General features: G+C 44.7%; 2 protein-coding genes across 4 annotated transcripts in view; one reads left to right on the forward strand and one right to left on the reverse strand.

The window, feature by feature from the left end:
* The window catches only part of LOC146798834 (uncharacterized), a 92,961-nt gene extending 83,573 nt beyond the window's left edge, over positions 1-9,388 (reverse strand). Inside the window, exon 1 of the mRNA XM_085626150.1 lies at positions 9,181-9,388. Coding sequence (XP_085482276.1) covers positions 9,181-9,204 — 24 coding nt within the window. The 5' untranslated portion in view covers positions 9,205-9,388. The remainder of the gene's footprint in view (positions 1-9,180) is intronic.
* Positions 9,389-9,499: 111 nt separating this feature from the next.
* The window catches only part of LOC146798835 (E3 SUMO-protein ligase ZBED1-like), a 52,939-nt gene continuing 44,019 nt past the window's right edge, over positions 9,500-18,419 (forward strand). Inside the window, exon 1 of one of the 3 annotated variants that reach the window (XM_085626152.1) lies at positions 9,500-9,960. In XM_085626152.1, the coding sequence (XP_085482278.1) occupies positions 9,937-9,960 (24 nt within the window). In that variant the 5' untranslated portion in view covers positions 9,500-9,936. The remainder of the gene's footprint in view (positions 9,961-18,419) is intronic. The other 2 variants (XM_085626153.1, XM_085626151.1) reach the window with 2 other exon arrangements.

Raw genomic sequence — 18,419 nt, forward strand, 5'->3', positions numbered from 1 at the left:
ACACTCCATTTTACATACCTGGGCTCATAAAACCGACGGATGACAGTGGGATGGCAATGGTATTTCTTGGTAACACATAACCAGAAGTTTGTGACTGGCATCACACTACACCCCTACTGTTTACCACCTACAATAAATTATATTTGTTTTGTTGGTGGGGGGTATCTTTCAGTGATAGCCAGAGAAATCAGTGCCGGGGTGAGGAAAGAAGGTTTTTTAAGTTTTAATAGTTTTGGAAAGGTCAGAAGTCTACATCCTCGGTGTGGAATTCACATCATTCAGGACAGATTGTTTGGCATCAAGGACAACAGATTTTCATGTATATGTTGTCCTCTAAACTAGTTAGCCCGATCCCGTACAGCACTAACCCTTTTGACTTAAAGGACTAAAGTTAGAAGGGAAAATCTTTGACTAGTCAAACCTGGTTGGTATATCCGACCCTTGCTCCATGGTGATCAGCGTCAAATTGCACCGAGGTTCTGGTCACCCACAACTATCACCGGCACTTTATGCTTCTTTGTGCTATTCTTGCTTAAAGCTTTAAAAATTAATTCATCTAGTTCCACTTATTGGATTTTTGTCATGCTAGTGTCCTTTTCTTTTTTAAATGTTACTCTATTTTTTAACTCAGTCAGTCAGTCAGTCAGTCAGTCATAATACTTTATTTCGATAAATCAATATCATAAAAAGACATAGGAACAAGTTTTTACACATGATCATCAAATGCAATAAATACATAATAAAACATGATATATATACATACTAGTACCACTTACATGTGAATACAAAAATATATACTTTCTATAAAATCCATACCTAAAAATACATTTAAAAGAGGTCAGTAAGGATAAAACAGGCTGTTCATATCGATTGCAAAAAACTCATCAATGTAAAAAGGATTCAAGTAATAACCAATACTAATACGAAATATGCAGTTCATCTTTCTAATGATCCGAGGTCACCCGGTTATCGAACACCATCCTTTTATTAACCCTACTAGCCCCCACAAGGAAGTTGGCAACATGAAACATTATCCTAGGGGTTTGTAATAGCTGGAGAAACAGTAGTGCTGGCTTGACCTGTGTGAACCCCACCTCTTTAAGAATCGGTCTCAAGAATTTCCTTCTTAGGACCGTGAAGTGGTCACAGAACATCAGAAAGTGCAAAGTGTTCTGGGTCGAGAAATTATCACACTTACATGGCGAGGCATTATCTGGTGAACTCCAGCTTGGAAAGTAGCCCAGAGATAAGTGGATCAAATTCAGCCGAAATCGAGTTAAGAGGAAGCGGTGATAGGGCCGGTTAACAATGGTCAGGTATGGTTCTGGGCCCACATGGGTACACAAAATAAGGCTAGACCTTACCATTGGTTTCCCAAGCTCCACTTGTTCCCTATCTAGGCATAGCATATCTCTCATCATACCTTTAATTTGAGCTATGTCTTTCGTAGTTATACTAGAAGGGGCTAAGAAAAGATCTGGTCTCCCTAGCTTGCCGAGGCTATCTTTGATATAGGCTAGCCATGGAATCTTGCTAACCCCATCTAAATGCAAGCAATCTTTTAAAATGATGTGATTGAGGGGAATTTCATGGTTCAGCCAGATCCTAAGCCAGGCCAAAACAGGGGCTATTTTAATCAGGTCTGAAATGTATCCCAACCCTAGTTCAGAATGAACAATGTATGTAGGAGTTGACTGGGGTACAGAAAGGACTGACCTGAGAAATTTATTTTCGGTAATCTGGATACTATCCGTTGAACAATAGCCCCAAATGGCGCTGCCATATGTGGCAACAGCCAAGCTTTTGGCTTTATAGAGTTGTAGCAAAGTGACTATTGGCCTAGCCCCCAATTTTTTTATAAAACTCTGAAGTGCAAAGGAAGATCTAGCAAGAGCAAGATTTCTATTTTTTATCTGGGGACCCCAGGATCCTCTCTCATCAAATGTAATCCCTAAATAGGGGAAAGTGGTTACTCTACAGAGCTCTTGTTTCCCGCATGTAAATGTTTTTATTAACTTGGTGTTTTTAGCCTTGCCCATTATCATGATTTGGGACTTTTTGACGTTAATCATTAAATCCAAGGAAGCCATGAAATCTTCAAATGCATCCAGTAAGCGTTGAAGGCCCACTCCAGTACGGGAGAGCAAAACAGCGTCGTCCGCGTATAGGAGAACTGGAATTCCCAGTTCACCTACTCGCGGAACGTCCAGAGTAGCTATTTTTAAGGAGGATTCCAATGCGTTTATATAGACCGTAAAAAGGAGGGGAGCCAAGATGCACCCCTGCCTTACCCCTCTTTCAGACTTAAAGTAACTAGTGCAGCGCCCTTCCGAGGTGACTCTGATCGCAGCAGTTAAGTCAGAATGAAGATCAGCTAAAAGACAGACAAGGGCCCTATCCAGTCCTATGTCAAGCAAGATATTCCACAGCTTGGAGCGATTTACAAGGTCGAAGGCTGACGAGAGGTCCATGAACCCCAGGTACATGGACCCCTCCCTAGCTCTCGTATATTTTTCGACCAGTAAATGCAAATTTAGGCCCTGGTCAATGGTGCTTCTTTTTGGCCTAAAACCATACTGCACATTGGAAAGTACACCTTTTTCAAGTAGCCAATCATTCAATCTAGATAGGATAACCCTACCCAATATTTTCACCGATGAGTCGATTAGGGAGATCGGTCTATAACAAGATGGGTCTAGCCTATTACCCTTTTTAAAAACCGGTATGATAATGGATTTTTTCCATGAATCCGGGATTTTGTCAATTGAGAGAACGTTAAAAACATTACATAAAATTTTGGACCAAAACTTAGGATCATGTTTAAAAACGTCCCCAGGGACCCCGTCAGGACCTGGAGCTTTGTTTTTCAAGGTCAGTTCTATTGCCCGTTCCACTTCAGCTACGACAAAAACTACAGTGGCCTTAGTGATACGTGAATCGCCAACTGCCTCTTCTATAGGGGCGGCAGTGATGACAGTGCTATTGGATTCAGAGTATATCTCACTGAAGTGTTTAATCCAACCCTCATCAGGGATGTTTGCTTCTAAAGGCATATTTGAGTCCTCTGAAAAGAGTGGTTGGTTTATTATTTTCCAAAATAGGCCACTGTTTTTTAATGTAACAGGATCTAAAAGTTGCTCTAGAGCTGTATCTTTCAGGGCCCTCTTTCTTGCAAGAATTGTACGTTTGTATGCGGACCTTGCGCTCGAAATGTCCACACGGTTTTTAGGAGTGGCTTTCAGGGCTTTTAATAGATCACTATGAGCCTTTGAGCAGTTCTTGTCGAACCATCTTTTACCGACTAACTGCTTTGAGCTCGATGTATTCTCGAGGTTACGGGCAATTTCTGTACAGATATGGTCAAATGCCATTATAACCTGATTGCTCTGGGTTCTGTTAGATAGACATATTGCAACATCATCCTCGGTCCTAGACAGAACCTCCTGTAGGAGGGTTTCAGGGACTATTTTGGACCATTTTAGCCTACGGTTTTGGTCTTTAGGGATAAGATTAGCTCCCCCTTTATGTTTAAGAGATTTCAAAGAAATTACATCTGCAATCATTAGTTCTAATAAAACAGGATTATGGTCGCTAAAAACTGATACCTCTGTGTGATATTTAATCACGTTGTTTAACAGAAAAGGAGTCAAAAAAATATAATCAATAATAGTGCCCATGTCGTTTCCTTTAAACGTAGGGGATCTATCTTTCCCATCCCCACAAGTTGATTCGTATAGGTTCCAACTTGCTAAAAAAGATTCGAGGATTTCTCCACGCCTAGTATGTTCCAGGTGCACAATGGAAGAAAGGGGGGGAACTTCAATGTCCTGACTAGGGCATGGTAGGGAACATGGGTGTATATTAAAATCCCCTAGTAATATTAATTCAAAAGTATGTACATTAGTGTTATAGACTGACAAAAATTTGTCCAGTAACTCTAAATTGTGACTGGTACAATCATTGGCGTTAGAGTTATAAAAATTAACAAAAAGAATCTTAGCCCTGTCTTGCAGGGCAAGTTCAACAATCAAACAGTGATCGGAGCCAGATGAACATTGAGTAAGTTTACCCTTTATGTCCAGTTTGAATAAACTTAACAGGCCCCCCTTGGGTCGTCCAGCCACGCTGCTGATGGCTGGGATGCAGAAGTGGCTGTAGCCATCCATGGAGAAGCTATTTGTCTGGTCCCAGGTCTCTTGTAAAGCAATGATGTCAAAGGCTTTAAGTGTCAGTTGCCAATCCGGGTTCCCAATTTTGCTCTTTATTCCCGCAATATTCCAGGTGGCAATTTTGAGAGATGGAAATATAGCAGGTGGCTGAGTGGGATTCCTTGTTATGTCTGGAAGTCAATCATTTTCCTCCAATGAGGACAAAGCAGAATAACGGTTATGAAGGGGAAGACTGTTATACATCTGCCTGTTCACTGGCTGCTGACCGAAAGGATCACCTCCATTTTGGAACACAGGAGCGTTCAATGGCCTAATGGGATGAGGACCAGCCATTCCCCCTGTAGAAGCGTTACCACGATGCTCTAGCTGATAGGATGGTGGTAAAAGAGTACTGGCCAGATGACTATAGAAATAACCAAGTGGTCTGGCACAAACAGCGTGTTCCTGGAGTGGTAAAGAGGCTGCTCTAAGCAGGACAGTAGCAGCATGTTGCGGATATTTAAAATTAACAATGATACAGTCCCCCCCTATGTCTTTCTTACCGTGGCCAATCCAACCAACTCTACGAGTGGATAAAATATCGTTTGAGAAGGCCACCGGAAAACCACAATTCTTATTCAGCCAGGCAAGTGATTTATTTTTTAGAGCGTCATGGGTTTCCATCCCGGGATTAGACATGCAGGAGTCAACCTTAGGAACATTGGTTAATATTACAGTGTATGGAACACACTGTGGTGGAAGGTTGACAACATTTCTCCACATGGGTTTACTGTGCCCCGAGGCATCAACCCTTGGGGCGTTCTTCAGGGCGTTCTGACGACTATTTTGTACTATTTGAGTTTGTCGAAAAGATGGAGCTAGTGCAACTTTCGAGCCCATTAATGGTTGTGATGATGAGGTAGTAGACAAGGCGTTTGCAGTCTGAAATGCCTGATGATTACCCCCCGGACCATCTTCCCTGATATTGTCAGACGTGAAAAGGGCGGGCTCCAATAGACTATGTCCTGTAGGGCCCGAGGAATCAGGTTGAATAGAAGTCATTGGAGAGGTCCTAATCGAGTTAGAGTCTAGGAGACCCTTAAGTCTAGTAACCTCTAATGTGACTAAGTCTAACTTTGCCAGCAGTGGACTAATCAAGGCCTCTAGTTTAGACTCTAATATAGAAGCCAGGAGTTCAATATGTGGTGGATACAGGGGGCTGTTCTCGGCGTTATTTACGGTCTCTGAAACTTTATTTGAGGGTACAGAGTTAGCCCCCCCGGTCAATGGTGCTGTTCCTTGCTTTTTGGGTTTACGAGTCACTACCCTCTTAACCGGGAACTTCCTGCAGGCACGCACTGTTCTCCGAGCAGGGGATGGAGTTTGTATGCCCTTGATAGGCGATACCATGCTCTGGCTAGAACTGGAAACGTTGGTGATTGCCCCTTCGACAGTATTGACTAAAGTAGTTGCATCGGTATTTACGACTACATTATCAATATTGGCACTACCACTATTTAGAGATAACGTTGGGGAAGACAACATAGATGACCTTAGTGGTGATGTCTCCGGACTTGATCTGCCAAAGGAAATTCTCCTATCTTGATTGATCTTGTTAACCACTCTGACAAGATAGCTATCCATAGTCCTGGTTTCGCTAGTGGCAACAGTTTTCACTTGCCTGGGCTTAGACATGAGGTGTTCGACAAAGATTTACCACAACAAAAATTGAAACAGTAGGTTTTCCCTGGGCTCCGTACTCTATAATGGGGGCGTTAGGTCCTACTGAACTTACGCACATGCACGACAATACTTTATGAACCTACTTGCGTAACCACGACAGGCGGATCACCAAAATCCATGGCCCTGCCCAGCCTCCTCCGGCCCCGGACGGCCACAGACGGCCCGCCCTCTGCCCGGGCTCAGCCCGGCGTCGCCCGCGCGCGTCCCGCGTCGCGGAGGGAGCTGTCGGTTATCAAGCGCCTCCGGGCGCGCTGGCGGCGGAAGTGGCGTCGGGAGGAGCAGTGGCTGATGGGGATTGTAGTCTCCTGGCGTGGACTGGCGGCCAAAGATACACCCAGCAAGGGTGCCCAGTCAGCTCTCCCCCTGCGTGTGGTCTCGCTGGGCTCTGCGGACTGCTCGTGGTCGATTCTGCGCCCCCCGCTCCACCGAGGGAGCTGTCGGTTATCAAGCGCCTCCGGGCGCGCTGGCGGCGGAAGTGGCGTCGGGAGGAGCAGTGGCTGATGGGGATTGTAGTCTCCTGGCGTGGACTGGCGGCCAAAGATACACCCAGCAAGGGTGCCCAGTCAGCTCTCCCCCTGCGTGTGGTCTCGCTGGGCTCTGCGGACTGCTCGTGGTCGATTCTGCGCCCCCCGCTCCACCGAGGGAGCTGTCGGTTATCAAGCGCCTCCGGGCGCGCTGGCGGCGGAAGTGGCGTCGGGAGGAGCAGTGGCTGATGGGGATTGTAGTCTCCTGGCGTGGACTGGCGGCCAAAGATACACCCAGCAAGGGTGCCCAGTCAGCTCTCCCCCTGCGTGTGGTCTCGCTGGGCTCTGCGGACTGCTCGTGGTCGATTCTGCGCCCCCCGCTCCACCGAGGGAGCTGTCGGTTATCAAGCGCCTCCGGGCGCGCTGGCGGCGGAAGTGGCGTCGGGAGGAGCAGTGGCTGATGGGGATTGTAGTCTCCTGGCGTGGACTGGCGGCCAAAGATACACCCAGCAAGGGTGCCCAGTCAGCTCTCCCCCTGCGTGTGGTCTCGCTGGGCTCTGCGGACTGCTCGTGGTCGATTCTGCGCCCCCCGCTCCACCGAGGGAGCTGTCGGTTATCAAGCGCCTCCGGGCGCGCTGGCGGCGGAAGTGGCGTCGGGAGGAGCAGTGGCTGATGGGGATTGTAGTCTCCTGGCGTGGACTGGCGGCCAAAGATACACCCAGCAAGGGTGCCCAGTCAGCTCTCCCCCTGCGTGTGGTCTCGCTGGGCTCTGCGGACTGCTCGTGGTCGATTCTGCGCCCCCCGCTCCACCGAGGGAGCTGTCGGTTATCAAGCGCCTCCGGGCGCGCTGGCGGCGGAAGTGGCGTCGGGAGGAGCAGTGGCTGATGGGGATTGTAGTCTCCTGGCGTGGACTGGCGGCCAAAGATACACCCAGCAAGGGTGCCCAGTCAGCTCTCCCCCTGCGTGTGGTCTCGCTGGGCTCTGCGGACTGCTCGTGGTCGATTCTGCGCCCCCACGTCGAGTCAAACAGGGTTGTTTGTAATGTGCTGAGCAGTTTTGGGAAGATTTGATAATTCCTTAGCTGTGTCTCACACTTATCAACTAGATATGATCTATAGATGAATGTATATTGTAATTTAAGGTTATTGCGTAAATCCTGGCCTTCAGCTAAGGGGCCATAACCGATTCTCACAAAACTCACAAAATGTTTAGAGATCGGCAAGTATTTTTTCTAACTATTTGTAAGATGATGGGTGGGGAAGGGCAAAGTTTAAGGGGAGTTAATAAAGTGAACGGATGGGATTGTAGGTGTATTATAGGTGTTGCTTGGGCCTATATATAGGTATTTTGAAATGTACTATCTGTACAAGGATGAGAAAGTGTATAGTCCGGGTGTAAAGTCGCCAGTTGGGTTTTTCTTTGACATGTAATAAGTTTCGAAAGCTTCTAATGGCGAATCTGATGGTGAGGCGGTTTCTACGGCAGTCCGAGTTCAGGCCCCACCCAGACTCTGTTTATTAATTGCGCTTTGCAGTGGCTCAAAGCCGGGTAGGAATTACCGACTGTATCTGCACGGGGGAGATCAGAAACAGAAGGCGAGCACACCACGTCCACCGACGGCAAAGCAGATGGTTTTACTTTAGAAAATCACAAAATGGAGGGGGAGCAATCCTGGCAGAGCAGGCCTCGTTGTGTGGAATCTGCTTATCGAGAAAAGAAACGATTGCGCACATGTATCCGTAATGATTCCGGAAGTGCCCCCCCTCAGACTCCGCAAAAGAAAGGCTGCTGTTTCCCCTCTCGAACAGCATTATTTCGATGTGCTTCTGGGGTGTCGAGGAAAAGCCGCCGCACCTCTGCTTGTGAAACTCCCCCTGAAACGCCTCCAGCAGACGCGCCTATTTTTTAACTCAATTTGGGATTTTTATTGTTTTACATTTCACCTTTATTACTATTTTGGTACTGCATAAATACTTTACACATTGCACTAAGTTAAGCCTGACTGCTCTGCGCCATAGCTACCAGGAGGTTAAGCTCAAGTTAATGAAGTCACTTTTAGGGTTCACCATGACGACAAGGGCTGTGATTATTCATTGAGGTTGGTAGGCACCCACCCCGAATAGTAATCCAATTTGTTACAGTGAGGAACCACTTCTCTGCTCAAGATGATGCTAGGTCCGCACCTTCTGAAGAGCTGCCATAAACCTGACATGGGTTATGCTGGTAAGACCCAAGCTGTGGTACAGGATGTATATTTAGCCTTGACATGTCAATCTGTCTGGTACTTGCTACTCACAGTTGCCTCTAGAGCTGCATGGGCCTGTAGTCTACAAACATATTGATGTTGACACTACAGTTGCTAATCGGAATTCTCTAATAGACGGGTGGGAATAAAGGACATAGGAGAGCAGAAGTGTAAGTAAGGAGCCTTTTAAAGCTGTGGAGAATAACGATGTGAATTAGGCACAATTCTATTCGACCAGTGTCCACACAATACCCTATAAAAACAACATTCGTTTGAAGTGCATACAAACTCTCAAATCAAGAAACTGGGTCCTAAAGGGAACAAAGAGACCAGCGGGAATGGGGCTAGTAAGGGTCGGAGGTATCGGCGTATCAACTGTGACAGCGTGATGTGTGTAGATTACGCTTTAAGGAAATTAAGGCCCATAGGTTAATGATTAGGGTGATGTAGCGGTGTGGGCCAGCAGGATACGAATTCAACAGACTGCGGTGGATCTCAAAAACAGATTTCCCATGTACAAAACTGATCAATTAGCATTAGTAACAGCTCTGCTCCCCGGAGCATCTCTTACAAGACTCACCCCATCTTGGTCCTGACAAAACATGTTCCTTCCGTGATCTTGAATATATCTTCTCTCCTTTGGCGGTCAGCAACGATACGCTCAAATGTCCAAAACTAAAACAGCAGTTGGTTATGTCTTGATATAATTTTGAAGCACACCCGGGACAAACAAACAGGTTCTTCCTGGAGCACCTTGTTGCCCGCTATCGACCATATCTTTCGTCTGCGCATGCTTAGAACACGAACACGGCAGGGCCACACGAAGCTAGTGAAAGCACACTGAGCATGCGCACACGGTAGTGAAAGTCGCCGGAAGGGGCGACGTAGCATTAGGCACAGCTCTAAATAGGTAATTGGGTAGTCTGAAACAGGAAAGCTATCTATCTTCTTGCACCGAGCATGCTTTACAAACCAGTCCCTTGCCAATAAAGATGGCACGGGCGGTATGGGGTGCTAGGCGTGTTTGCCATCTGTTTGGCTTTGCTTTTCCACAAGGTTGTTGGCATCAGAAGGGCCATGCGCACTTGATTTCACTAACCACAACACGACAAACTGCTGATTAGTGTTTTCCACATGAGCGTGGCATACAATATGCTTCCTTTGAGCATGTGCAGATGGGTAGTGACTCAAGCTGAAAGCATGAGTATTGTATAAAATTTGATAATTTACAGCATTGGATGGACGCCGATCGTTGTGCCCTTCTCGGCAATCGTTGTGATACTCGTTGTGCAAAGCCTACATTTCAAACTGAATTTGGTACGAGTTCATTGGAGAGATGTCTCTGAAGGATTCTGATAAGGTGAGTAATGTGATGTCCAGATTGGCTGTATTTTTACTTGCACCTTCCATTTCACAACAGCTTTAGAGCGTGCATGATGCAGTTGGCAACACGCTGCACTGTTAAGTTTGTGGTTGGATTCAGCTTTAGAAGACAGTATGTCCTATATACTGCATGTTGTAGTATGTTTAGCAGAACTAGTAAGGTACTTTAAAATACTATTCACAAACCTACTTGCTAAGGTACCACCTCTGCCTTTCTTATCTTTCAATCTGCCATGATATCCGCCCCTATTGCGGATTCTGTGCACACTTAAGTATACGTTTTTATGGTAAATGTGTGAGGGACAGAGGGAAGTGGCAGGGAAATGGGGAATACTTACGAATAAATGGGAGGGATTAAGAGAGGAAGGACTAAGGAGGGGTTTAGCGAGGCACACGCCCTTACCCACAAAAGAGTAAGCCAATTGCTACCAGCAAACCTCACTTCTAAAGCTACTACAGACAATAAGGACCCAAAACAGTAGCAAATGCACTCCAGCTCAGAGCTAGAGTATGTCCAGCACCACATTTGCCAGCCACTTTTCAACACCTTCCCATTGAAATCAATGGAGCTAGGGACTTAAAATCAAAAACCCATATGAAATAATGTACAATTAAACACAACTATTTAGAATATTACAAATATAAATGCATTCAATTTGATGTTTAAAAAAACTATAACTAAACATATATATTTAATTGTAAAATAGTTTAATAACTTTTTAATTTCAATTTTAATGTAACATTTTATATTGAAATACAATAACATGCATTTTCATTTTTATACATCACTTTTCATAATTATTCATACACAATAAAACATACTGTTATTACTTTAGGTGGGACTTATTTTTTTATTGATTAAAGTTTTATTATTTAATTTATAATGAAGTTGTTAGCGCTATATCATTTTTATTGAATCTATCTATCTATATATATATTCACTGAAAAAACCATAGGTTTCACACACGTTATAGTTAGGAATTAGCATTTAAAAAACCTTGCAAATTCACTGAAAAAACCATAGGTTTCACACACGTTATAGTTAGGAAATAGCATTTAAAAAACCTTACAAATTCACTGAAAAAACCATAGGTTTCACACATGTTATAGTTAGCTGGACATTTTACTCGTAAAAAACCAATGAAATTCCCCCGTTATAGTTAGTTCAGCTAACTATAACTCGCGCGCCCGCAATCCACTGCTGATGACGTCACATATTACATCACTCATGACATGGTCAGTGACATCACTCATGACATCACTGATGACATCTCAAATGACATCACTGATGACATCATCCATTAAGTATCTGTTTCTTAACAATTTTAATATGTTTAATATATATAGGGAAAGGCCTGTTGAAGAATGAGTGGGTGTACAAGTGTGTAAATGGATGATTTTCTGTGGTGCATAACATGATTCTATTAGTGAGTCATTAAATGTATCTTACTGCAGACTAGTGACTAAACTGTGTAAATGTGTGTATGTGTCTGTATGTTGGTGTATAAGTGGCTGCATGGTTTTGAGAACAGCTATATGAGTGTCTATATGGGTAATTGATTGGTTGTCTGAGTATCTGTATGGGTTCGTGAGTGTTTGTGTGGGTAGGGTGTGTGTCACTATGCATAGATGTGTGAGTGGGTGATTCTATGGGTGCATGGTTTTAAGAGTGCATCTGTGATGGACTGTATGGTTGAGTGAGTGTATGTATGGGTGTGTTAGGGATTTAATGTATATCTCAGTAGTACATTTGTGACTAACTACATATGTGAAAGGCAGTATATGTGCGTGTAAGAGTATATAAGTGAGTAGATATGAGAGTGTGTGATTGTGAAAGTGACTGTATGGATGAGTGTGTGCTTGTATCAATGATTCTATAAGAGTGTAAGAATGTGATACTATTTTTATGAGTAAGTGAACTTGAGTGTGTTTTACTGCATAGGTGAGAAAATGGGAGTGTGATTATTTGCATGACTGAGTAGGTGTAAGAGTAGCTCTATGGATACTTGTTAGTGTGTGAGTGTCTATATAAGTGTTTAAATGTATATGATAGTTTTGTACGGAGTGACTGTAAGTATGAGTGACTGTACAGGTGAGCGAGTGGAGGTATATGAAGACCTAAGAGTTAATAAGTGGGTATGTAGTCATTGGTATTGCACTATATATGGTTTTGAGAATGGAACTCTTAAATTTTTAGATGGTGTATCAAAGGTTATATTAGGGTGTGAGAAGATGCGGTAATTTTTTACATGGATGATGTTCTCAGTGATGTCATTTGAGATGTCGTCAGTGATGTCATGAGTGATGTCACTGACCATGTCATGAGTGATGTAATATGTGATGTCATCAGCAGTGGATTGCGGGCGCGCGAGTTATAGTTAGCTGAACTAACTATAACAGGGGAATTTCATTGGTTTTTTACGAGTAAAATGTCCAGCTAACTATAACATGTGTGAAACCTATGGTTTTTTCAGTGAATTTGTAAGGTTTTTTAAATGCTATTTCCTAACTATAACGTGTGTGAAACCTATGGATTTTTCAGTGAATTTGCAAGGTTTTTTAAATGCTAATTCCTAACTATAACGTGTGTGAAACCTGTGGTTTTCTCATTGAATTTCAAAGGTTTTTTAAATGCTAATTTTAGAATTTTAAAATATATTTTTTATATATTTCTTTTACAAAAATTTCCCTATGTATACATTTATAAATTATCTTTATCCTTTAATTTGGTTTGGCTCATTTTTTTTTTACTTTTAATTTGGATAAAGTTGAACAGCATAGTTAATATCTTCTATTAACTTATGTCCACTTTATTTCTTTTCTTTTTTCTATAAATTTTTAGGGTGCGCGCACTGAGCGCGAACCTAGTACATTTGCGTACGTCTTTCATGTATGCATGCGTACATTATCTACGTACGCATACATACGTTTTAGTGCGCGCTCGCAGCGCGCACCTGGTACGCATGCGTACGTTTTTTGTGTACGCATGCGTACGTTATATACGTACGCATATGTACGTTTTAGTACGCGCTCGCAGCGCGCACCCAGTACGCATGCGTACGTACGCATGTGTGCGTCGTACGTGCTCCGCGCGCTACACTCGCGTATACGCGTAGAGTACGCGCGCTGACGTTCGCGCATGCGCACGTGCTGCGTATGCGCGTTACGTACGCGCATAATACTTAAGCGCATGCACGCGTACACGTTTGCGCATGCGTAATTGCACCGTGCGCGCTCTGAGCTTGCTCCGTGCGCGCACCTCGGGTTATGTGATTAATAAAACAACACTTTTCATTGGTTTTCATTACTTTCAGTTTCAGATTGTTTCAAAACCACACCCAATCCCCTCATGGCAAGTCATGTGATCAAGAAACATCACTTTTCATTGGTTCAAAGTACTTTCAGTTCCAGATTCTTCCAAAACTACACCCACTCCCCTCATTATTAGTTCTGATTCCCTTGGAGAAGGAGCTACTCTGTTTTTGTGAGACAATGGCAGAGCACCAGCCACCTTCTGAGAGTGATTAGGACACTCTTGAGAGACAGAGGCAGAGGAAGCAGAAAGACTCCTTTATATGTCAGTTTTTCACTTTTCCTGAGGGACAAAAGAAGGTGAATGCACCAAAGGTCACCTGCATACTTTGTCACCGCATCTTGTCACATGGGAATGCTAATAAGAAGTACTCTTTTAGTATTCACACAATGATGAGGCATGTTGAGAAAATGCATCCTGTGACTTTTCGTCAGCTTCTGGAGCAAACCCTTCACCTGCTCAGCCGACGACATCTGCAGCAGCTCAGCCGAGCACATCTTCGGCAGCTCAGCCGAGCACTTCTTCTGCGATGGTGCCTTCACCTTCTTACACACCTCTGGATATTCGTCCTTGTTTTGCGAGGATGAGTACACGTTGCATGGATTGTGCTACTCTTATTACTATGGGTGAGAGCAGTGTTGATCTCATTCAGAGAAAATTTGAGGAGCACCCTTGCACTAGGCCATAGTTTTGTTATTTTTTTTTTTCGTTTTTCTCTTCCTCTGTCCCTACATTAACTCAAGGGCTCTTTTTAGAGCCACCTAAAATCTAAACACAAAAACTTGTTTTTTGAATCTATTTTGTCATGTTTTTTTTTGGGGTGCACGCACCCTGCGCGCACCCAATGATGTTTTTAAAAAAAAAAATCATTTTTTTCAACTTTAGTAAACTGATTTTTATTTCTATTTTTTTAAAGTTTTTTTTTCGGGTGCGCGCAGAATGCGCGCACCCCGCGATGTTTTTTTAAAAACATTAAAATCTTTTTTTTGGCCCTTCGTGGTCCTACTGTGACCCCCTGACAATGGCTAGGGGGTCAAGAACTCCCTACTCTGCCCCCTATTCACGTTCTCCACCTTTCCTTTTCAGTGCGACAGACAAAATGGCGGCCGACACTTCCTGATTTCGACCGATTCGAATGTTTACTGACATCTAACAACCGATCAGAATTACGCTCGTGCACGGCAGAGTGCGCGCACAGGGCTTGCACAGTGCGCGCACCCTGCGCGCGTATAGATATTGATATGCTTTTAAATGCTATTTTCTCAGGAAATACTGAACAGATTTACACCAGACCTGCGAAAGGCACTTCCTTGACCTTATGGCTACCTCTCTGCCAAATTTCACGTAATTCTGTTCAGCCGTTCGGGCTGTAGCTGCGACTAAAGGTCCTATGGAAAAATGCATGGGGGAAAACGCGTTTTGGGACCCCCCCCTTTTTCTCGGCCCCCGCTTGACGAATCACCCCGAGACTTTCAGGGTAGGAGCTGAGCGGAGCGCCCCATTAGTTTTGAAAATTTCGCGAGGATTCGTCAACCGGCGCGAAAGTTATTCAAAATAGAATTTTGAGATTTCCTATGGAAACACGGTCCTAACTATAACTATCTACTGGCGACTGCCAGTAGATAATATATATATATATCCCATAAATATTTTGACTAGTTTTTTTCAAATCTACTAAACTTTTTTACTTTTTGCTGTTCTTTACCAGAGTGAGATTTTGATGAAGGGAATTACGTGGGGAGGTGTGGTTAGGGATGTTAATAATATACCAAAAGAACAACACAGCCATAACTGGGTGCAAATATAGCTAACAGCAGCAATGTTACACTGAAGCACCAATGTTAGGTGCAGTGTATTATAATAAGCGTTACAACAAACAAATGATGGACGGAATGCTGACAATGCAGACATTCTCCCCCAGTCAAGAGATCTGGGTTAAATCCATCGTTCTTTTGCCCACTACGCCACCCCAGTTCAGACATAGCCATATGCAAATCAGTCTTGACCCTGTGCCTCATGGGAACAGTCCAGCCCGAACTGCCAAGCCATGTCTTCCCTGGACCGGAATCAAGCATCCTAGGACCGGTTTCTGGCTATCAGCCGTCATCAGCCAGGATAGCTTGACTCCAGTGGCGTAGTGAGCACGGGTCCCACGTCTGGGAATACCCATCCCACTTAGGGCGAAAAGCGTTACAACAAACAAATGATGGACGGAATGCTGACAATGCAGACATTCTCCCCCAGTCAAGAGATCTGGGTTAAATCCATCGTTCTTTTGCCCACTACGCCACCCCAGTTCAGACATGGCCATATGCAAATCAGTCTTGACCCTGTGCCTCATGGGAACAGTCCAGCCCGAACTGCCAAGCCATGTCTTCCCTGGACCGGAATCAAGCATCCTAGGACCGGTTTCTGGCTATCAGCCGTCATCAGCCAGGATAGCTTGACTCCAGTGGCGTAGTGAGCACGGGTCCCACATCTGGGAATACCCATCCCACTTAGGGCGAAAAGCGTTACAACAAACAAATGATGGACGGAATGCTGACAATGCAGACATTCTCCCCCAGTCAAGAGATCTGGGTTAAATCCATTGTTCTTTTGCCCACTACGCCACCCCAGTTCAGACATGGCCATATGCAAATCAGTCTTGACCCTGTGCCTCATGGGAACAGTCCAGCCCGAACTGCCAAGCCATGTCTTCCCTGGACCGGAATCAAGCATCCTAGGACCGGTTTCTGGCTATCAGCCGTCATCAGCCAGGATAGCTTGACTCTAGTGGCGTAGTGAGCACGGGTCCCACGTCTGGGAATACCCATCCCACTTAGGGCAAAAAGCGTTACAACAAACAAATGATGGACGGAATGCTGACAATGCAGACATTCTCCCCCAGTCAAGAGATCTGGGTTAAATCCATTGTTCTTTTGCCCACTACGCCACCCCAGTTCAGACATGGCCATATGCAAATCAGTCTTGACCCTGTGCCTCATGGGAACAGTCCAGCCCGAACTGCCAAGCCATGTCTTCCCTGGACCGGAATCAAGCATCCTAGGACCGGTTTCTGGCTATCAGCCGTCATCAGCCAGGATAGCTTGACTCCAGTGGCGTAGTGAGCACGGGTCCCACGTCTGGGAATACCCATCCCACTTAGGGCGAAAAGCGTTACAACAAACAAATGATGGACGGAATGCTGACAATGCAGACATTCTCCCCCAGTCAAGAGATCTGGGTTAAATCCATCGTTCTTTTGCCCACTACGCCACCCCAGTTCAGACATGGCCATATGCAAATCAGTCTTGACCCTGTGCCTCATGGGAACAGTCCAGCCCGAACTGCCAAGCCATGTCTTCCCTGGACCGGAATCAAGCATCCTAGGACCGGTTTCTGGCTATCAGCCGTCATCAGCCAGGATAGCTTGACTCCAGTGGCGTAGTGAGCACGGGTCCCACATCTGGGAATACCCATCCCACTTAGGGCGAAAAGCGTTACAACAAACAAATGATGGACGGAATGCTGACAATGCAGACATTCTCCCCCAGTCAAGAGATCTGGGTTAAATCCATTGTTCTTTTGCCCACTACGCCACCCCAGTTCAGACATGGCCATATGCAAATCAGTCTTGACCCTGTGCCTCATGGGAACAGTCCAGCCCGAACTGCCAAGCCATGTCTTCCCTGGACCGGAATCAAGCATCCTAGGACCGGTTTCTGGCTATCAGCCGTCATCAGCCAGGATAGCTTGACTCTAGTGGCGTAGTGAGCACGGGTCCCACGTCTGGGAATACCCATCCCACTTAGGGCAAAAAGCGTTACAACAAACAAATGATGGACGGAATGCTGACAATGCAGACATTCTCCCCCAGTCAAGAGATCTGGGTTAAATCCATCGTTCTTTTGCCCACTACGCCACCCCAGTTCAGACATGGCCATATGCAAATCAGTCTTGACCCTGTGCCTCATGGGAACAGTCCAGCCCGAACTGCCAAGCCATGTCTTCCCTGGACCGGAATCAAACATCCTAGGACCGGTTTCTGGCTATCAGCCGTCATCAGCCAGGATAGCTTGACTCCAGTGGCGTAGTGAGCACGGGTCCCACGTCTGGGAATACCCATCCCACTTAGGGCGAAAAGCGTTACAACAAACACATGATGGACGGAATGCTGACAATGCAGACATTCTCCCCCAGTCAAGAGATCTGGGTTAAATCCATCGTTCGAAAAATGCATGGGGAAAACGTGTTTTGGGACCCCCCCTTTTTCTCGGCCCCCGCTTGACGAATCACCCCGAGACTTTCAGGGTAGGAGCTGAGCGGAGCGCCCCATTAGTTTTGAAAATTTCGCGAGGATTCGTCAACCGGCGCGAAAGTTATTCAAAATAGAATTTTGAGATTTCCTATGGAAACACGGTCCTAACTATAACTATCTACTGGCGACTGCCAGTAGATATATATATATATATATATATATATATATATATATATATATATATATATATATATATATCCCATAAATATTTTGACTAGTTTTTTTCAAATCTACTAAACTTTTTTTACTTTTTGCTGTTCTTTACCAGAGTGAGAGTTTGATGAAGGGAATTACGTGGGGAGGTGTGGTTAGGGATGTTAATAATATACCAAAAGAACAACACAGCCATAACTGGGTGCAAATATAGCTAACAGCAGCAATGTTACACTGAAGCACCAATGTTAGATGCAGTGTATTATGATAAGGCATATTGCTGAGACAAAATACGAACTATGGCAGAACTATGGCAGCGCACATGCCAGCGCTTCAGGGGGCAGCTACTCTCTCCACTTGAAGTAGAGATGGTAGTTTTGCCACTTCGATCCCTTAGCAGTGTATAGTGCTAACAATTTTGAGATCTTTGGTGGATGGAACTGATATCTCCATAAGTTCGGAATGTGAGTATGGGACAGGGGTCAGCAAGTATTATGTTCTAATGTCAAATATTATTATGTGGAAAAAAATTAAATGAAATGACTGTGATAACTCGATTTGCCACTGGTCACCAACAATTGGCAATAAGACTATACAGCATATAATTGATGGCAAATTCACATACAATATTACACCTGTGATGTTTTTATCCCGAATATGTTGGGGATAA

Source organism: Triturus cristatus, chromosome 9 (genome assembly GCF_964204655.1).
Source record: "Triturus cristatus chromosome 9, aTriCri1.1, whole genome shotgun sequence".
Taxonomy (NCBI): Eukaryota; Metazoa; Chordata; class Amphibia; order Caudata; family Salamandridae; genus Triturus; species Triturus cristatus.